Source organism: Schistocerca nitens, chromosome 1 (assembly GCF_023898315.1).
Source record: "Schistocerca nitens isolate TAMUIC-IGC-003100 chromosome 1, iqSchNite1.1, whole genome shotgun sequence".
Taxonomy (NCBI): Eukaryota; Metazoa; Arthropoda; class Insecta; order Orthoptera; family Acrididae; genus Schistocerca; species Schistocerca nitens.
Genome location: NC_064614.1, coordinates 409,270,881 through 409,293,513, shown reverse-complemented (window position 1 = coordinate 409,293,513; position 22,633 = coordinate 409,270,881). Strand labels below are relative to the sequence as shown.

The following is a 22,633-nucleotide window of genomic DNA, read 5'->3' as shown; positions in this document are numbered from 1 at the left end:
TAACTCCTTCACATGTACGCCTATCATTCCACACCGATTAAGCGCTGTCGGAGGTGGCCGGCGCTTCGATGGGTGACCATCCGGGCCGCCATATGCTGTTGCCATTTTTCGGGATGCACTCAGTCTCGTGATGCCAATTGAGGAGCTACTCGACCGAATAGTAGCGGCTCCGGTCAAAGAAAACCATCATAACAGCCGGGACAGCGGTGTGCTGACCACACGACTATCCTATCCGCATCATCATATGAGGATGACACGGCGGTCAAATGGTCCTGATGGCCCACTTGTGGCCTGAACACGGAGTGCTGCTGCACCACTGCTCGGCGTCTAGGAGAAGCCTCATAAGAGTATTCCCGTTCCATTCGTAGGCTGCTGTTGACACCAGAACATAAACGACTGCATTTGGATTAGTACTGCGACGGAACTGCTGATGAATGACGTCGCATGAATCATTGTTCTGCACTACCCTGGGTGACCTTCATCCGCGAGTTTGGCGACGACCTGGAGGGAGAGCTCATTCTTCAAATGTTTTCGAGATGCATTGCAGTCTTACCCCTGGCGACTTGATGTGGTGTGCCATTGCGTATAGCCGGCCGCGGTGGTCTCGCGGTTCTAGGCGCTCAGTCCGGAACCGTGCGACTGCTACGGTCGCAGGTTCGAATCCTGCCTCGGGCATGGATGTGTGTGATGTCCTTAGGTTAGTTAAGTTTAAGTAGTTCTAAGTTCTAGGGGACTGATGACCTAAGATGTTAAGTCCCATAGTGCTCAGAACCATTTGACCATTTTTTGGCCATTGCGTATAACTTCAAGTCACGGCTGGTAGTATTGAGGAACTCTGACGGACAAACGGTATGTAATGGACATTCTGCGTCCTCACAAACCATCTCTCATGCGACAGTACAGACTGACCAACCAGAACATTATGACTATCGACCCACTGTCGACATAAACGCGTCCAGGCGATAGCAGCGTGCCGGCCGCGGTGGTCTCGCGGTTCTAGGCGCGCAGTCCGGAACCGTGCGACTGCTACGGTCGCAGGTTCGAATCCTGCCTCGGGCATGGATGTGTGTACTGTCCTTAGGTTAGTTAGGTTTAAGTAGCTCTAAGTTCTAGGGGACTGATGACCACAGCAGTTGAGTCCCATAGTGCTCAGAGCCATTTGAACCATTTTTGATAGCAGCGTCACCTGGCGAGGAATGACTGATAGACACACGCACGATGTACGTAGTATCAATGAGCATGCTGTCCGTGTGTAGAATGTGGAAGATGCGCGCTCTATCTGAGTTTGACCAAGTGCAGATTGTGATGGCCCGGAGGCTCGGCACGAGCATTTCGGAAACTGCACGACTTTTCGGGTGTTCAAGGAATGCTGTGGTGAGTGTCTTCAACACCTGGCGAAACCAATGTGAAAACACGTCCAGACGTGGTGAACTTAGGTGGCAACCCCTCATTACAAATGTCGGACGTCGTAGGCTGGGCAGACTGGTAAAACAGGACAGGCGGCGAACTGTAGCGGAACTAACATCAGATTTTAATGCTGGGCAGAGAACGGCTGTGTCTGAACACACAGTGCACCGGGCGCTCCTAACGATGGGCCTCTACAGACGACGACCTGTGAATGTGCCAATATTAACATCACGACATCGGCAACTACGACTGAAATGAGCATATGATTATCGGCGCTGGACGTTGGCGCAATGTCAGAGCCTTTGATGATCTGCTGAACCGCGATACCTTCTTCATCCTGCCGATGGAAGGGCGCGAATTCGTCGTCTTCCAGGGGACCAGCTCCTTGACACTTGTACTGCGGGACGGAGACAAGCTGGCGGCGGCTCAATTCTGCTCTGGGGAACATTAACGTGGGAATCCATGGGTCCAATGGAGATAGTGCAAGACAACATGTGGCCCAAGGAGTATCGTACATCGCTTGAAGACCACTTACACCCCTTCATGTCGATCATGTTTCCCGACAGCAGGGGCATTTTTCAACAAGATAATGCACCATGTCACAAGGCCATGAGTGTGATGGAGTGGTTCAAGGAACACAGTGGCTAGTTCCAATTGATGTGCTGGTCCCCCAACTCGCCAGATCTGAAACCGATCGAACACATCTAGGATGTGATTCAACGTGTCGTCAGAGCTCGGGATTGGTGACTTTTGTGTGCAGAAGTGGTGCCAGATCCCTCCAGCGGCCTACCAAAGCCTCACTACTTCCATGTCACGACGCGTTGCCGTTGTTATCCGTGTCGAAGATGGACATACCGGCTATTAGGTAGGTGATCGAAGTGTTCTGACTGATCAGTGTAGTTATGCCACTTTTTAACGGGACAATGCTGTTCACAAATAGCACATGCCTCTATGAACTGTCTGCGTAATGTTGGGGTACTCCTACGGCCAGCAAACATATATTCCCCACAGAACATGTGTAGGACTGTCTTGGGCGTCAACTCTGTTCCAGAGTTAGTATCCAGGATAATATAACCACTTGCAACAGCTGTGGGCCACCTCGCCTCAGGCGAAGTACAACGCCTTTATGAGATCCTTCCCAACACAATCAGCACATGCACTTAGGTCGGAGAGGGTGCAACGTCATGGTGATGAATGGGCCCATACTGCCAAGTTCTTTATAGATTTGACTCGATTTTGTAATCACTAAAATAACATCACATACTCTCCCAACCAGTAAGGTTTCATTTCGTTTCCTCCTTCCCTTTTGGGTGCTTCACTTTTTTTGTCAGGCAGTGTAGCTTCTAGTGTTGCTCAGATAATTAAATTCAATGGTGTGAGAAGCTAATCTTGCAGTCGGATACTTTCGGGTAGGTACTGAGGGCTGGTGAACGGTTCATGTTTAGCCAGGTGCTCACCTCTCTGGACGATCTTGCGGCAGATGGTGGGCTGGATCTTGCCCAGGTGCTCGAGCGGCGGCTTCATGCTGCAGTTCACCTCGCCCAGGGTGTACGGGTCGAATGGGTCGCCGCACCGGGGGTCGTACTGCGAGTTGCACTGGTAGCACACAACCGAGAACCCTGCAACAACCAACAACAGCCATGAGTGGCAGCTTCCATCAGAGCAGACGTTTACGGTAGCTACAGGTTCAGTTTAAATTAATTTTCATTTAATAGCGGAGCATGGTGGACTGCTCCCACCACCCATGCACCACTGCGAGCCTGGCACTAGCGGCACCCACTGTGTTGCCACTTCCTCTGTGCAAAACGTTTTGCCTGACAGTTTTCTAGTAGCAGACTTTTCATGGTGCGAAAATTTATGCTATTTTAGTAAAAAAATACAGGTCTGGCCTCAGTTAAAATCAAGAATATAAAGAATAAATTTTGACATCTTTAGAGACATTATAAAGATATGTGCAGTATGTGAATACCAGAATTTTAAATGATTTTTGTAGGAAACAGAGTTTTTATTGTTATGAATTACATGTTGTCGAAACTACAAAAGAACGCCGTTTTCTGGAAATTATGTATACAGATGTCCCAACTGATGTCGTTTCATGCAATCCGCAATGTTATATCTGGCCTTCAAAAATCGCTCTTGAGATTTTTATGTTCTCTCCGTCACTATGCGCAAACTACTAGTGTGGTGTCACCGCTAGACACCACACTTGCTAGGTGGTAACTTAAATCGGCCGCGGTCCTGTAGTACATGTCGGACCCGCGTGTCGCCACTGTGTAATCGCAATCCTAGCGCCACCACATGGCAGGTCACAAGACACGGAATAGACCTCGCCCCAGTTGTACGGACGACATAGCTTGCGACCAGACGCACGAAGCTTTCCTCTCATTTGCCGAGAGACAGATAGAATAGCCTTCAGCTTAGTCCATAGCTACTACCTAGCAAGGCGCCATTTGTATCAGTGCTTATAGCTTACTAATATTCAAGAGAGATGTATTCCAACAAGAGAATAAAAGTTAAGTAACATCTACGTACTTTTCTTCTTATTCATTAATAAGTCTCATGTTCCAGAACTTCAAGCCCGTCTGCGTTAGTTTAGCGTGCACCTAGCTACCTCATTGTGTCTATGCTGTATGAAATAGACACAACATTATTTGGCGACGAGTAAAAGAGTTTGTATTACTTCGTTTGTGTCATGGCTTCGCCACAATCTCCAGATGTACTGTCCGAATTTTTTCGCTTGCAGAATCAGCAGACGCAGGCGTTATTGGAAGCCCTTGGACAGCTCGTCCAGGGTCAACGTGCGCTGCAAAACGATGCGGCAGCCGCCGCTTCTTCGCTACCGCTGCCACAAAACGCTGTTGCACCTCCCTTTCGGCCATACGCGGCGGCCGAAGAGACCTGGCACGAGTGGTCTCGCCAGTTCAACTTTCATCTCGCAGCCTACAGAATTCAAGGTAATGAGCGGCAGCCGTTTTTGCTTTCTTGTGTCGGTGTGTCTACCTACCGTGTGATAGTGAAATTGTTTCCCCGACGCGACGTAGCAACTCTGTCCTACGAAGAAATTTTGTCTGCTTTAGATGCCTATTTCAAAGAAACAGTTAATGTAGTTGCACGACGGTATACGTTCTTTCGTACAAAACGTACGGCCGGTCAGACTAATAGGGAGTGGGTTGCAACTTTGCAAGGACTTACTCGGGAGTGTGCATTTGAATGTGACTGTGGACTTCCTTATTCAGACACTATGGTGCGTGATGCAATAGCACAGAACGTTTCTGATGTTCGCATAAGGGAACAGATTTTGAAACTAGTTAATCCCTCCCTTCAACAAGTGATAGACATATTGGATAGGCAAGACACACTTGACTTTGCTCAGGACTCATTTGAAACTTCGCCAGCAGTGTGTCACATTAACCGGCCCGCCGGGCCCGCTGCACGGGACGCTAAGCGGCCCTCGCGCCTGTCAGCACAGCGGCGGCCTAGCTCGCAAACACGTGCGCCGCGTAAGCAAGCAACTGTAGTGAAATCATGCCCGCGGTGTGCAACTAGACATTCGCGTGAAAATTGCCCGTCACGCCAAGCTATTTGTTTTTACTGTCAAAAGAAAGGACATGTTCAAAGTGTTTGCCAGAAAAAGCTTCGATCAGACAATCACACAAATTCCAGGCCTTTTGCTTCGCGCCGGAATCGACCCCAGGACAATCAGGCTCGTGGACCTTCACCCATGGACATTCATGTGGTTCATTCCCACCCGTCCAGTGACACTTTAGCTAACAGTGACTGTGTTCGTCCCACCACAAATGTGCGTCGACGTCGCCGAAAATCCCGTAAAGTAGCAAGTGCTTCTGTACCTGTATCAGTTCAAATTGCACGTGACAGTCGCTCTTGTCGTCAGCAGGACAATAAACTTTTTGTAGACCTGGACTTTGAAGGCAACGTGATACCATTCCAGCTCGATACCGGAGCTGCAGTTTCATTGCTCAATCACGACACGTACAAACAACTGGGCGCCCCGCCATTGCGTGCCGCAAATGTTAAGTTAACTAGTTACTCAGGACAGCATATACCTGTGTTAGGACAGTGCAGCCTTCTTGCCACATACAAGGGACAAACAAAACTTGTATCATTTTACGTTCTTCGTTCTTCTACTGCAGTGAACTTGTTTGGTTTAGATTTGTTTCAATTGTTTAATTTGTCTATAGTAAATCGGGTCCTATCAGTGAATCAGACTGTGCCTTCCGCCAGTGTTTCTCGCCTTTGTGGAGAATTTGCAGCCATTTTTGCACCGGGCCTTGGTTGCGCTAAGAACTATGACGCGCATTTGGAACTGAAAGAAAACGCGCAACCGAAATTTTTCAGAGCGCGCAATGTTCCCCACGCATTGCGTGATGAGGTCGCAAGAACATTGCACGATTTAGAATCTCAAGGTGTAATTGAACGTGTGCAGGCTTCTCTCTGGGCCTCACCCTTAGTAATTTTGCCAAAACCTTCCGGAAAATTGAGACTTTGTGTGGACTTCAAGGCAACTGTGAATCCACAACTTGTGACTGCTACTTTTCCTTTGCCCCGCCCGGAAGATCTTTTTGACAAACTGTGCCCGGGAAAATATTTTTCCAAATTGGACCTAGCAGATGCGTACTTGCAAATACCTGTGGACGAAGAATCCCAGCGCGTCTTAGTGGTTAACACGCATCTTGGCTTGTATCGCTTCAAAAGACTGCCATTCGGGTGTGCATCCGCCCCTGCATTGTTTCAGCAATATTTACAAACTGTGTGTGCGTCGGTCCCTACTGCTGCGAACTATCTGGACGATATTGTGATCTCCGGAAAGACAGAAGCCGAACATTTGCAAAATCTCCGAACATTATTTCAGGTATTGCGTCAGAATGGTCTACGCTTGAGGAAGGACAAATGTGTCTTTTTTGCTCGGGACTTACCCTACCTGGGGCATGTCATAAATGCCCAAGGTATACATCCGAGTCCAGAGCACCTCCGTGCCATACAGGACTTACCTGCTCCGCAAGATTTGAAACAGCTACAGAGTGTGTTGGGTAAAATAAATTATTATAATAAATTTTTGCGCAATGCTTCTTCCATTTCAGCTCCGCTTCATCGCTTACGCCGTAAAGGTGTTCCGTTCGTCTGGACGACGGAATGCGAACGCGCCTTTCGCCAGTTGAAATCGGCGTTACTTTCAAATACTTGCCTTACGCCATTCGATCCCCGAAAACCCCTTTTGTTGATGGTAGATGCATCGGATTTCGGGATCGGTGCTGTGCTTGCGCACAAGGATGGCTCGCATGATCGCCCTATTGCCTTTGCGTCCAAATTGCTCTCATCTGCGCAAAGAAATTATTCACAGATAGAGAAAGAAGCTTTAGCTCTCGTGTTTGGTGTTACCAAGTTCCATGACTTCTTGTATGGTCGTCACTTTACAATCATCACGGACCACAAACCTTTGACATCGCTTTTTCATCCGAACAAGCCTGTACCTCCACGTACAGCGCAGAAATTCATTCGCTGGTCACTTTTTCTCTCGCAGTACCGCTACGATATCTTGTATCGGTCCACTGCTCAGCACGGCAACGCTGATGCGTTGTCCCGTTTGCCTGTTGCTGAGGATAAAGCATTCGATTCTTCCGAACTTGCTTGCATGTTCATTGATTCGGAAACCGATGACGTGGTCGAATCGTTTCCGATTGATTTTCGTCGTGTAGCTACAGCCACAGCTGCTGACCCTGTCCTTGCTACTGTTTTGCGTTTTGTTGCTACGCGATGGCCCTTGTCAAAGTCACGGATCGAAGATCCTTTGGTTCGCCGTTTTTTTGCTCACAAGGAGAGACTTTTTGTACGACGTGGTGTTTTGTTGTTGCGTTCCGATACTGATCAATCCCGAGTCGTGGTCCCACGATCGTTACAGTCCTCTGTCTTAAGGCTTCTTCACCAAGGACATTGGGGTATAGTGCGTACGAAACAACTTGCTCGTCAGCACTGTACTTGGTTCGGAATCGATGCTGCGATTGCGAATATGTGCTCCTCTTGCGTGGCGTGTGCCGAACAACAATCCGCACCGCCGCGGAAATTCTTTGCATGGCCGAAAGCCACTTCCCCTTGGCAACGCTTGCACATCGATTTTGCTGGTCCATTCTGAAATGCTCGATGGTTGGTTGTGGTCGATGCTTTCAGTAATTTTCCTTTTGTTGTCCGGATGTCTTCCACGACGTCTTCTGCCACAATCCAAGCCTTGTCTGCCATCTTTTGCATTGAAGGTCTTCCGCAGACTATTGTTTCCGACAATGGCCCACAATTCCTGTCCGCAGAATTTCAGTCATTCTGCAAGGCCAATGGTATTCAACATCTGACGTCCGCGCCGTTTTCGCCTCAGTCAAACGGTGCCGCTGAACGATTGGTCCGGACTTTCAAGTCACAGATGTTGAAATTGAAAGAATCGCATTCTCGGGAGGACGCTTTGTTACTCTTTTTGTCATCGTATCGCTCTCAGCCCCGCGATGGTCGCTCGCCGGCTGAATTGCTCCATGGTCGATCTCATCGCACCCTGATGTCTTTGTTGCATCCGCCACATCAGGTTCCTGTGCAGCGGCAGACTCCTGCTTTTGCTCTTGGCGACGTTGTCTATTATCGCAACTATCGCGGTTCACAGCGTTGGCTCGCAGGGCGCATTCTTCGCTGCCTCGGCCGCGCGATGTATTTGGTTTTGGGGGCCTCTGGTGAGGTGCGTCGGCATCTCAATCAGCTGCGCCTCTGTCGTCGCCTGGGTTCTGCCGCTCCCCGTCTGCTTTCAGCGACGGAGCCGTCAGGTCAGCGCCTTGGGGACCCATCTACTGGCTCGCCTCATCCCCAGGTGTTACCGACGCTGCCTTCCATTTTGCCCCATGGCGTCGCGCCGCCGCCGCAGCCGCCGCGGCTGCCGCCGCAGCCGCCGCGGCTGCCGCCGCAGCCGCCGCCGGCGCCGCCCGCAGTGGACGCGTCGCTGCAACCGCCTGGCGCCTCCCTGGGTCACGCGCCGCCGCTCGCTTCCCGTGCCCAGCCGTCCTCCGCCATGGACCTCTTGCCCGCTCCGGACCAGGTGTCGTCGTCGCGCGTCGGCTTCCCAGACCACATGGAGGTCGACCCTTCGGCCCCTATTGTCTCCTTACGTGCGCATACACCTCATGTTGACGTGCACCCTGGACTAGGTTTCCAGGCGTTTCCTAGCTCCCCTCGGACCGAATGGCCGGGTGCGGGTGGCACAGCCTCGCCTGTTGTTAGGCTCCCCACCTCATCGCATACGTCAACATGGGGTCCTCCCCACGGCGGGCGGAAGCCTTATCTCACGACCGTTCGCCGATTTGCGGGGGAGGAATGTGGTGTCACCGCTAGACACCACACTTGCTAGGTGGTAACTTAAATCGGCCGCGGTCCTGTAGTACATGTCGGACCCGCGTGTCGCCACTGTGTAATCGCAATCCTAGCGCCACCACATGGCAGGTCACAAGACACGGAATAGACCTCGCCCCAGTTGTACGGACGACATAGCTTGCGACCAGACGCACGAAGCTTTCCTCTCATTTGCCGAGAGACAGATAGAATAGCCTTCAGCTTAGTCCATAGCTACTACCTAGCAAGGCGCCATTTGTATCAGTGCTTATAGCTTACTAATATTCAAGAGAGATGTATTCCAACAAGAGAATAAAAGTTAAGTAACATCTACGTACTTTTCTTCTTATTCATTAATAAGTCTCATGTTCCAGAACTTCAAGCCCGTCTGCGTTAGTTTAGCGTGCACCTAGCTACCTCATTGTGTCTATGCTGTATGAAATAGACACAACAACTAGCCCTACAGAAAAAATGAACAGGACCTTTTTGTAGGAAATTTAATGTAGTTCAATTTCGTACCGGAGTACGTATTCGCTAGTTGTCGTAGTTTTAGAGATATTAAAGAAAAACGTACAAAAATGACCTTCAAATGCACCCCAATCCCATACTCAGCCCCACCGATCAGGATTTCTAGTATGTTATTCAAGGCACCTTCTACAAAAACTTGCGATCGCAAAAATTATATCCCACATTTTAGTTTTCATCGACTGGCCTTATTACGTCACGGGCTTAGTCGAACACTTGCAAACTGTAAAATTGGCGTTTATGTAAATTTTACCTAACGGTTTTGAGAATTTTATCAGCGTAAAATAAACAATTGCATCGTTATATTCGTCAGGCGTTCTGATAAGAAACTACTGTGATTTTAAGGGTTACATTTGGATCGAAATGTTAATATAATTAGTTTTAGCGCAAATTTTTGTACAGTGGTAGGAATGAGTGCCACGAACAACATAATAAAAATTGTGACTGGTGAGGGCTGAGTGTGGGTGAGGAAGTGCGTCTGAAGGTCATTCCTGTGCGTTTTTCTTGAATAATTCAAAAAAGGTGGCCTCCAGCGATAACGTTTCCCAGTACAAAATTTAAAGACGTTAAATTTCCTACAAAAGGTCCTCTTCATTTTTCCTGTAGGACTAAAAGTTCGCGCGTAGCGAGCCACAGAATATGAAAATGTCGCGCGTGTTTTTGAAGGCCTGGTCTAACAGTGCAGGGTGCATAAGGCGACATCGGTAGGGGCAGCTAAATCACCCTGTATATACAGTATGTTTTTTTTTTTAAAAAAAGTCTAAGATATTCCTACATGAAGTACTTCTGATCAAAACTAGAAGAATATTTTCTAAAATCATATGTTTGGAAACCAATACCTGATGAGATATGGCCGCTTTACTTGTGACCAATAGTGTATAGTATTCGGTAGTATAGGCTGCCTTACTAACGTGGTTCATTGCACATATCTGAATGGTTGTAATTCGCAGGACACTGATGATGGGAAACTGTGATATATACACGAAAAGGCACCACGCCAGTTTCTACACATCGTGCGACAGCAAACTCACCGCAACATTTCTTGAATTGAGGGTGTGTAGACGTTACAGGAGCGTGTGACCAACCACGTGAAATAACCAGGAAGCAGCGAGCTGCATTTGAAACACTGCGTGATATACCGTGAAGAAGGGCTTAAGGATGTGCCTGGATACGTCGAAACCACATGCAGCACTGCGTGTAGTGTCTACTTCTAAGTAACAGACAGATGGGAATGAGAGGACGGATTGGCTCGTATTCAACAGATATCAGTTCCTGGACGTACATTATAGGAAACTTTCTTCCAGTTTTGACTAATATTGCCTCCAGTAAGAGTATGTGACACATTTTTATACGCCTTGTATGTATACAGTGAGGTTACAAAAATCATGGGATAGCGATATGCACAAACATAAATGGCTGACATATCGTGTACACGAGGTATAAAAGGGCAGTCCATTAGCGGAGTTGTCGTCTGTACTCAGGTGAGTCATGTGAAAAGGTTTCTGAACTGATTATGGTTGCACGACGGGAATGAACAGACTCTGGACGCCGAATGGTAGTTGCAGCTACATGCAGCGAACATATCATTTCGGAAATCGTTGGGGAATTCAACATTCCGTGATCCACAGTGTCAGGAGTATGTCGAGTATACCATATTTCGGGCATTAGCTCTCATCATGACAACACGGTGGCCGACGGCCTTTACTTAACGACCGAGAGTAACGTGTTTTGCATGGAGTTATCAATGCTAACAGACAAGCAATACTGCGTGGAATAACGTCAGAAGTCTATGTGAGACGTTCGACGAACGTATTCGATAGGACGGTGCGGCGAAATCTGGCACAAATGGGCAATGGCAGTAGACGACACACGCGAATGTCTTTGCTTATAACAGGATATCGCCTGCAGAGCCTATCCTGGTCTCATAACCATATCCATTGGATCCTAGACGACTGGAAAACTGTGGCCTGGTCAGATGAGTACCGGTTTCAGTTGGTAAGAGGTCACGGTAGCGTTTGAGTGTGGCATACATCTCACGAAGCCATGGACCTAAAAACACTGTGCAAGCTGGTGGTAGCTCGTTAATGGTGTGGGCTGTGTTTACATGGAATGGGCTGGCTCCTCTGGATGCTCAGCTACTGGGAGACGATTTGCAGCTATTGATGGACCTCATGTTCCCAAATAACGGTGGAATTTTTATGGATGACAATACGCCATGTCACTGGGCGTCGATTGTTCGTGATTGGTTTGAAGAACTTTCTGGACAATTCGAGGACGAGGAGGAGATTAGTGTTTAACGTCCCGTCCACAAAGAGGTCATTAGAGACGGAGGGCAAGCTCGGATTAGAGAAAGATGGGGAAGGAAATCGGCCGTGCCCTTTCAAGGGAACCATCCTGGCATGTGCCTGAAACGATTTAGGGAAATCACGGAAAACCTAAATCAGGATGGCCGGCCGCGAGTTTGAACCGTCGTCCTCCCGAATGCGAGTCCAGTGTGTTAACCACTGTGCTGCCCCGCTCGGTGGACAATTCGAGCGAACGGTTTGGCCACCCAGATCGGCCGCCATGAATCCCGTAGAAACATTTATGGGACGCAATCGAAGGGTCAGTTTGTGCACAGAATCCTACTCCGGCAACACTTTGGCAATTATGGGCAGCTATAAATGGAAATGTCATGTGGCTAGGGCCTCCCGTCGGGTTGGCCGTTCGCTTGGTGCAAGTCTTTCGAGCTGACGCCACTTCGGCGACTTGCGTGTCGATGGGGATGAAATGATAATGATAAGGACAACTCAACACCTAGTCCCTGAGCGGAGAAAATCTCCGACCCAGCCGGGAAACGAACCCGGGCCGTTAGGTATGATGTTCAAATGTGTGAGAGTACCTATGTGACCAAACTGCTAAGGTCATCGGTCCCTAGACTTAAACTAACTTACGCTAAGAACCTCCGGCGGGGGCGGCCGCGCAATCCGTGACGGGACGCCCTAGAGACCGCGCGGCCGTCAGGTATGAGATTCCGTCGCGCTGACCACTCAGCTACCAGGGGCGGACAGGCAGTTATAGAAGCTCCAGAGGACTTCCAACAACTTGTTTAATCCATGCCACATTGAGCTGCAGCGCTACGCCGGGCAAAAGGAAGTCCGACACGATATCAGGAGGTAACTCATGACTACTGTCACCTCGCTATACTGTAGGGAACAGCCCTGGCGTTGCAAGGGTCACTACTATGACTCGGTTGGTAGATTTCTTCTGGTGTTTCGGCACATATTTTCAATTCCGTTTTTGTAGGGTGCAGCTGTATTCAGCGCAAATAAACACTGGTCATTAGATATTTCGTGCGAGTACAGTGTCAACGGAAAGTTTCCGTTTGTTTCCTATTACGAACTATGTGATTTTGAAAGTGTAATTTTACATACCCACTTGACAGAGCGGTCCAAAATTAGTAGAGAGCCGCTTTAGTTTTGTCAATATGTATTAACAGGGACAGTGAAACAGGAGGAATAACCAACGCTCTAGCAGCGACTGAGCTGCGCTGCTGCATGGCACTAGCTGTCAGCGCGGGCCAGGACAGCACCAGGTTTCCAGTTTCTACCGCGAAACAAATAGACTCTTTCTGATGACACTGCGTTTAGCATGAAATACGCATATATGATGAGTACTATTCGTCTGGACTGACGCCTGCTACACATTCGAAAAGCTAAATTGAAAATATCTGCCGCAACGCTAGAGACTCTTAGAAAGACCCTTAAGAGGAACACCTTGTACAGAAGTCCACCGACAAACTTTAAGAAGTAGGAGTAGTATAGCTCACGAGAAGTATGAGCACTTCTACAGGTTCGCTACTGTGACACACATCTCTTCTACCGCAAGCTTTTTGCGTTTCATATTATGAGAGGTGGTAATATGGAGCAGAAGAAGAAAAAACGTCCTGTAAACATCGGCCCTAAAATGCATACCGTAACAGTTACGAGCACTTGTTCAGTGTTTTACGACAGCAAAAATGAACAAGAGGTAATTGTTCTTAAGGTATGCATTGTAGGGCTTATGTTTACTGGACTTTTTTTCTTGTTTTGGTTCATACTACCACCTCTAAAAAAATGAAAACCAAACGGCATTCAATAGAAGAGATATCCCTCACAGTGGCGAAAATGAATGACAGCTCATAGCTGTTAACGTGTTGCATTTTAAAGCCCTCTTTACTAGACTTTTTTCCTTGTATAGGTCAGAAATTTTCGTTGGAGTTCTTACTCAACCTATACATGTTGTACCAAACGAGAGAATATTTCAAAAATTTCCACACAGACCACAACTTTCTGATGTGAGCGAAAATCGGACAGAAAAGACAGCAAGTAAAATTACATCTCAGCATTTTTCGTAATGAACTGCTTTTAGGTCCAGAAAGGAAGGTAAATTGTAAATATGTTTCATTACATACAACTGTGATGTTTTACACTAAGAAAACGAACACGTTTCGTGACAAAAAATACATACCTTATAGTAACTGCACAGACATTTAAAATCCCTTCAGTAATTATAAAGCAACTACAAACGCTATGGACACACATGTGCTGAATTATGGACAGTAAGCGCAATGTGTTACGATATTTGCGAAAGATCTGTTGCCGAGCAAAGTATATTGAGAATCAACGGAAAAAGTATTTAGTGAGTTTAATAGTTTGCGAGATATGAGGTTATAGATTTATTTCTTCTGGGACGGTAAAATGCCACCCGTTTCATGGATGTTATGATGACTCCGCCCTAATTAATTTCATAATTTTTACTTGATGTTTGCAGTTTTAGAGACTTTAAATTGATGTTTTTCTATCACCATGGAAAGCAGAGCACTATGTTCGCTCATAGCAAACAATACTTCGGATACACGGATACCTTGGATCTCAGGTGTCAGGTGCCACCTAACTTAAATAAGCCTATAACTCCATTAATTCCTGGAAAATGCACCACAGACCCAGATCCGCCATACACTCATATCTAAGCTACAGAAACGAAGCGATGTGATGTAGTGATTAAGACGCTGGACTAACACTCTGCAAGAGATGGGATCAAATTCACGTCCGGCAATCCATATTTTGGTTTCCTGTGACTTCCCCAAACCGATTAAGGGAAATGCTGGGACGGTTTGTTTGAAAGGAACAAGGACAATTTACTTCACTGTATTGTCAAATCAGAACTCGTGTTCTGTCTCTAATGATCTGGTGGTCGACGACACGTTTAATCCAAATGTTATTTTCTTCCTAAATTATAGATTATGCACCTCTTAAAATTCCAGTTTTCGCCGTAAAGATTAGTGCCGTATTCAATGCTAAGGGTGTTTTATAATTCCTCATTTAATATTATAGCAATGGGCATAACACTGTCGATTTAAAGTCACTATCATCGTTAAATACGAACCATTCACCGGAAACATCGATGACGTTCAGTTTTTCAGTGAATGTGGATAGATTATGTCGTAGACCCATCTCAAGAATCTTTACCAGATTTTTATACACATTCGGAAAGTCAAGTTCTCAGAAGAGCTGATAGTATCTAACCGCTTATAATTTGTGGCCTGGTATAAATGGATACAGTATTCTTATGTCGTAAGCTTTGCAGCTGGATTCTGTGTACAAGTAACATATTATCACCTACCAACCATCGTCATGTCAAATGCTGTGATGTACGTGTGTCAACTGTGTGTCTCTGTTTTCGATCCTCCTAATAGCAGAGCAGAGAATGGACGTATTACATTGTGCCAAAATGGTTCAAATGGCTCTGAGCACTATGGGACTTAACTTCTAAGGTCATCAGTCCCCTAGAACTTAGAACTACTTAAACCTAACTAACCTAAGGACATCACACACATCCATGCCCTAGGCAGGATTCGAACCTGCGACCGTAGCGGTCACGCGGTTCCAGACTGAAGCGCCTTTAACCGCACGGCCACACCGGCCGGCCATTGTGCCAAAATGCGACTCAGTTCTGTTATACATTTATTTAATATGCTGAACGCGCCAGAAGGGGCGATGTATAGAATGATTACAACCCTGTGTTGCCATAGTCAAAGTGATTTGTGTATTAATACGCCCTGTTCGCAATATTTCCCGTCAATGTCGTTTCTGTAGCTTTCTTAAACAGACATTTTCATGTCGATTCACTTCGTTTATTGGATACGTGAAGCCTGTTAGCTGTCACCTAAAACACGCTGCGGAACTTTTGCAATGCTTAATTTTACATAATGTTGCATTTCATATATTTCAAACTGTTCAAATTTGTATGAATTCCTAAGAGACCAAACTGCTGACGTCATTGGTCCCTAGACTTAAACTAACTTATACTAAAAACAAAACACACACCCATGCTCGAGGGAGGACTCGAACCTCCGACGGAAGGGTCTGCGCAATCCGTGATACGGCGCCTCTAACCGCGCGGCCACTCCGCGCGGCTCCATGTATTTCATTGCAGTAATTATTACTATTATTGGTCCTTATCTACGACCACTTTGCATCACAGTACCGGTATTACCGACCTTACCACGAAAAATCTCTTCTACAACTTATTTGTCCTGCGCCCTATCTTATAAGGTCCGGTAAAATGAAGACAAGACAGATAGAAAAAAGTAAGTAAACTAATTATTATTTCAAAAGTAATCACCATAGCTGTGAATATGTTTATTCCCCTATGAGACAAGACTGTCTGTGCCTTCATGGAATAATATTTGAGGTTGCCTACGGAACCATGATTGTACCCGGCCGTGCACCTCTTAGTCCGAAGCAAATCGATAGCCACGAATGTCTTTCTCCAGGGCTCCAAAAATATGGAAATGGCTTGGGGAGACATCTGGACTGTATTAATGATGGATGATGCCGAAGGGATTCTCAGAGAAACTACCGCAGCGTAATCGGAACAACAAGCACGCCACCTCCGAGAAACTCATGATGACACTTTCCTTTGACTGCAGGCGCCCGTATTGACTTTATGGAACTCACAGCGGTGCTTGGTTAGTTTGCAAAAACCGAGGCGCGCCATCAAGTCCAAACGCCCATGAATGTTGACGAACGGCATCATTCTGTTGTAGTACGATGTCCGCCCACATGTTGTCATAGTTGTTTCCTTAACGCTGCAGAAATTTTTCTGGGAAGCCCTAATACATCCTAAATGCAGACCCGATCTCTCTCCATGCGATTTACATATTTTTGGAGCCCTGGAGAAAGACATTAGTAGCTGCCGATTTGCTTCGGACGAAGAGGTGCTCGTAGGCAATCAAAAACATTTTTTCATGAAGGCACTGACCGTCTTTTCCCAGAGCGGTATGAATGTGTTAACAGTTATGGCGATTACTTTTGAAATAATGAACAGTTCACTTACATTTTTCTATCCGTCTCGTTTTCATCTGACTGCTCCTTATACAACGTTATCTAACACAATACGCGGTACCATCTACGCTTGTTATAAAAAATTGTTACAGCTTCCTAACGTTAGGAATACACACTGCTGTCATAACACTATCAGTGGAGGAAACTGATAAACTTGTTGTCAGACCATACAACCAGTGGTGTTCATTCCGTCTCTGGCGGCTCCAGCCTCCCAGCCAGCAGCCCTGCCATTCGTAACCTCCGCTGACTGACGCCGTATGAGCACTTGATGACAAACAGTCGCCATAACATGTCCTGTAGCTGATGTACACGTAAACTCCAAACATCGCGCATTATTTGATTTATTTGACTTCTTTCAGACGGGAGCGTCTTCAGATATTCATTGCCCTCATGACAACACACTAGACACCATCGTCACCACAAAATGGTGCCAAGATAGCTATAAACCTCTAGCGTGTTATCACCGGGCAACGAATTTCTGAAGATGCTCTCGTCTGAAGGGCGAAACTACCGATAAAGCTGGAGGGAACTGACACCGTGAATCCTGCAGGGCTGTCCATAAATGCGTAAGAGTACGAGGGGATAGAGATCTCTTCTCAACAGCGCGTTGCATGGCATCCAAGATATGCTCAACAGAGTTCATGTCAGGGGAGTTTGGTGGCCAGCGAAAGTGTTAAAATTCAGAAGAGTGGTCCTGGAGCCACTTGTAGCAAATCTGGACGTGTGGGTTGTCGCATTGTCCTGCTAGAATTACCCAAATCCGTCAGAATGCACAATGGACGTGAGTGGATGCAGGTGATCAGACAGGATGCTTACGTACGTGTCTCCTGTCAGAGTCCTATCTAGATGTATCAGGGATCTCATGCCACTCCAGCTGCACACGCCCCACATCATTACAGAGCCTCCATCATCTAGAACAGTCACCATGAGGTTTTCTCCATACCCGTACACGTTCATCCATTCCATACAATTTGTAATGAGACTCGTCCGACCAGGTAACATGTTTTTAGTCATCAACAGTCCAATGTCGGTGTTTAGGGGCCCAGGCGAGGCGTAAAGCTTTGTGTCGTGTAGTCATCTCGTGTAGTCATCAAGGGTACACGAGTGGGCCTTCGAAAGCCCATATCGATGATGTTTCGTTGAATGGTTCGCACGCTGACACTTGTTGATAGCCGAGCAGTGATATCCGCAGAAATTTGCGGAAGGGTTGCACTTCTGTCACATTGAACGATTCTCTTCAGTCGTCGTTGGTCCCATTCTTGCAGGATCTTTTTCAGGCCGCGGCGATGTCGGAGAAGTGATGTTTTACCGGATTCCTGATATTCAGGCCGGCCGGTGTGGCCGAGCGGTTCTAGGCGCTACAGTCTGGAGCCGCGCGACCGCTACGGTCGCAGGTTCGAATCCTGCCTCGGGCATGGATGTGTGTGATGTCCTTAGGTTAGTTAGGTTTAAGTAGTTCTAAGTTTTAGGGGACTGATGACCTCAGAAGTTAAGTCCCATAGTGCTCAGAGCCATTTGAACCTGATATTCACGGTGCACTCGTGAAATGGTCGTACGACAAAATGACAAAATCCCCACTTCATCACTACCTCGGAAATGCTGTATCCCATCGCTCGTGCGCCGACTATAACTACACGTTCGAACTAAGTTAAATCTTGATACCCTGCCATTGTAGGAACAGTAACCGATCTAACAACTGCGCCAGACACTTGTCTTGTATAGGCGTTGCCGACCGCAGTGCCGAATTCTGCCTGTTTACATATTTCTATATTTGAATACGCATATCTATATCAGTTTCTTTGACGCTTCAGTGTATAATGGTTGCCGTGTCTCATGCAGATGCTGCCTGCGTTTCTTAAACTTTTTGTAATCGTTATTTATTTCTTGTGCTGTACATCTTTTTAGTATCTCGCAAAGTCGTGATGACCTTTCTGGAATACGTATATGGATATGGTGTTTGTTCTTTCGGAAAGGTCATTCTCACCTACATTCGTAGTGTCCCACCCCAACACACTCATTACTCGTGGAAGCATTCTTACCAAGTCCCGTAAGAGTTCGGGGAACATGTGTGCATCAGCGCAGAAGAAGGAGGTCATGGCCAGTGTTGCCAGAACTATATACTTATATGGATATGTTGTCTGTTCTTTCGGACATGGTAAGAATGCTTCCACGAGTAATGAGTGTGTTGGGGTGGGACACTACGAATGTAGTGTGTGGACATACAAGGTGAGAATGCGGATCTCGCGGGAGGCGCGCGCGAGGTATTCTCTGCAGTCGTGCTATCCTCTGTGCCCTCGGTGGCTCAGATGGATAGAGCGTCTGCCATGTACGCAGGAGATCCCGGGTTCGAGTCTCGGTCAGGGCACAAATTTTCACCTGTCCCCGTTGATATGTATCAACGCCCGTTAGCAGCTGAAGGCATTAATATAATTCTAATTTCTTGGATACTATGTCGGTTGTGCTAATGTAATGAATTTAGATTTGTCTCTGACTATTCCACTTGTGTTTCTACTTATCAAATCCTGCTTTCCCTCAGATGTGACTTGGAAATATCTTGTGATCTGGTGTTCCTTCAGGAAAACTGCAGTTACGGACCTCGCGTAGTCTAGCGGTTCTAGGCGCTCAGTCCGGAACCGCGCGACTGCCACGGTGCAGGTTCGAATCCTGCCTCGGGCATGGTTCAAATGGCTCTGAGCACTATGGGACTTAACATCTATGGTCATCAGTCCCCTAGAACTTAGAACTACTTAAACCTAACTAACCTAAGGACATCACACAACACCCAGCCATCACGAGGCAGAGAAAATCCCTGACCCCGCCGGGAATCGAACCCGGGAACCCGGGCGTGGGAAGCGAGAACGCTACCGCACGACCAGGAGATGCGGGCCCTCGGGCATGGATGTGTGTGATGTCCTTAGGTTAGTTAAGTTTAAGTAGTTCTAAGTTCTATGGGACTAATGACCACAGATGTTAAGTCCCATAGTGCTCAGAGCCATTTTTGAACCTCGCGTAGGCGTTCTCCCTCTCCAATATAAATACACAACCTGATCTGGACCTCCCCTCTCCCTCCCTCATGTAATGCGGAATTGACCACTAGATGTTACGAGAGATGGATCAGCTAGTATCAAATGAAGCGGGATGTATTGTGTTGTCCGTAGAGAAGCAGCAAAAAAATGGTTCAAATGGCTCTGAGCACTATGGGACTTAACATCTATGGTCATCAGTCCCCTAGAACTTAGAACTACTTAAACCTAACTAACCTAAGGACAGCACACAACACCCAGTCATCACGAGGCAGAGAAAATCCCTGACCCCGCCGGGAATCGAACCCGGGAACCCGGGCGCGGGAAGCGGGAACGCTACCGTACGACCACGAGCTGCGGACAGAGAAGCAGCAACAGGAGACTTGGTTTGGCAGGAGAGTTCATTCACTTTATAACGGCTCTTCTTCTTGATGATTTGGTTTGATTTGTACTTGGCCTCGTCTAAAACTCGGCGACAGTCGGTATAGTGTTGAGATCGTTATCAAGTTACGAAGACGACGCTACACAAAATAACAGTGCTGAACCGAAATGTCGACGTGCGTGAGATATTTACTTCACCAAGAATCGTAATTAATCGTTCGTAATCGATGTATAACTGATTAATGATGAAATATTAATGATAAAACCAATACAGTCACATCCACAACAAATTCCCTACAAGCTGGTCGTAATTTCAAGTATCTAAGAAATCGTAACAGTGGGTTTGTTATTTGAGTCAAAGATTCTGCACAAGCGCCGAGCGCTACAGTCACATATTATCGCTGCGCGTAATTATTACTCGGGAGTTTCATGTCAATAATTTGATAGAATTTTAAATCACAAATGCACGACTTGGCTCGAGAGGGTGTTTTATTGCACAATATCAGTCACTTCCTAACCGAGCTTTGAGAAGAAAACTTTCCCAGGTGTTAGGGGGATTTAAATTAAATGCTTCGGACCTATCACTGAAGTTCGATAAACCACTGGCTATTATGAATTAAAATTGTCTATCAGTGTTCGTTGCCTAAATCACTAAGTAATGTTTAGTTCAATTATCTAGTTAAAAGTTCACTTTATTCTAGTAGGTAAAAGTCCTCCGTTCGAATTCTAATGTCGTGATATTTGAAGTCATAAGATCGTATTACTGCGTCATAATACACTCCTGGAAATGGAAAAAAGAACACATTGACACCGGTGTGTCAGACCCACCATACTTGCTCCGGACACTGCGAGAGGGCTGTACAAGCAATGATCACACGCACGGCACAGCGGACACACCAGGAACCGCGGTGTTGGCCGTCGAATGGCGCTAGCTGCGCAGCATTTGTGCACCGCCGCCGTCAGTGTCAGCCAGTTTGCCGTGGCATACGGAGCTCCATCGCCTCCTTTAACACTGGTAGCATGCCGCGACAGCGTGGACGTGAACCGTATGTGCAGTTGACGGACTTTGAGCGAGGGCGTATAGTGGGCATGCGGGAGGGCGGGTGGACGTACCGCCGAATTGCTCAACACGTGGGGCGTGAGGTCTCCACAGTACATCGATGTTGTCGCCAGTGGTCGGCGGAAGGTGCACGTGCCCGTCGACCTGGGACCGGACCGCAGCGACGCACGGATGCACGCCAAGACCGTAGGATCCTACGCAGTGCCGTAGGGGACCGCACCGCCACTTCCCAGCAAATTAGGGACACTGTTGCTCCTGGGGTATCGGCGAGGACCATTCGCAACCGTCTCCATGAAGCTGGGCTACGGTCCCGCACACCGTTAGGCCGTCTTCCGCTCACGCCCCAACATCGTGCAGCCCGCCTCCAGTGGTGTCGCGACAGGCGTGAATGGAGGGACGAATGGAGACGTGTCGTCTTCAGCGATGAGAGTCGCTTCTGCCTTGGTGCTAATGATGGTCGTATGCGTGTTTGGCGCCGTGCAGGTGAGCGCCACAATCAGTACTGCATACGACCGAGGCACACAGGGCCAACACCCGGCATCATGGTGTGGGGAGCGATCTCCTACACTGGCCGTACACCACTGGTGATCGTCGAGGGGACACTGAATAGTGCACGGTACATCCAAACCGTCATCGAACCCATCGTTCTACCATTCCTAGACCGGCAAGGGAACTTGCTGTTCCAACAGGACAATGCACGTCCGCATGTATCCCGTGCCACCCAACGTGCTCTAGAAGGTGTAAGTCAACTACCCTGGCCAGCAAGATCTCCGGATCTGTCCCCCATTGAGCATGTTTGGGACTGGATGAAGCGTCGTCTCACGCGGTCTGCACGTCCAGCACGAACGCTGGTCCAACTGAGGCGCCAGGTGGAAATGGCATGGCAAGCCGTTCCACAGGACTACATCCAGCATCTCTACGATCGTCTCCATGGGAGAATAGCAGCCTGCATTGCTGCGAAAGGTGGATATACACTGTACTAGTGCCGACATTGTGCATGCTCTGTTGCCTGTGTCTATGTGCCTGTGGTTCTGTCGGTGTGATCATGTGATGTATCTGACCCCAGGAATGTGTCAATAAAGTTTCCCCTTCCTGGGACAATGAATTCACGGTGTTCTTATTTCAATTTCCAGGAGTGTAGATCGCAATTATTCATTATCAAAAACAATCTAAGCGCGCCTGCAAGTACGAGCATTCAAATATACGACCTACTTCGGCTAACTATCGTAACGTAGTGACAATGCATTGAATTATACTTAGTCATTACTCACGATTCCCAAAGAGTACTCACACGGAGTATTCTTTGGGATCGTTGGTTCTACTTTGCGAATGTTAATTTATGCTAATTTTACGATTTATTATGATTTCGATTTTAATTTTACTGAAATTTAATCTTTCTTTAGATTGCTAAATTGTCAAGTCTTAGATTCCTGATTTAATTACTTGTGATTGTCCTAATAGGAATTTCGTTCGCTTATTCACTTCTCTGGGAATTT

General features: G+C 47.3%; 1 protein-coding gene across 1 annotated transcript in view; it reads right to left on the bottom strand.

Annotated features, from left to right (window-relative positions):
- Positions 1-22,633, bottom strand: part of LOC126249742 (uncharacterized) — a 415,388-nt gene that overhangs the window by 106,786 nt on the left and 285,969 nt on the right. The window contains exon 2 of the mRNA XM_049951424.1: positions 2,865-3,026. Within this exon, the coding sequence (XP_049807381.1) occupies positions 2,865-3,026 (162 nt within the window). The remainder of the gene's footprint in view (positions 1-2,864; positions 3,027-22,633) is intronic.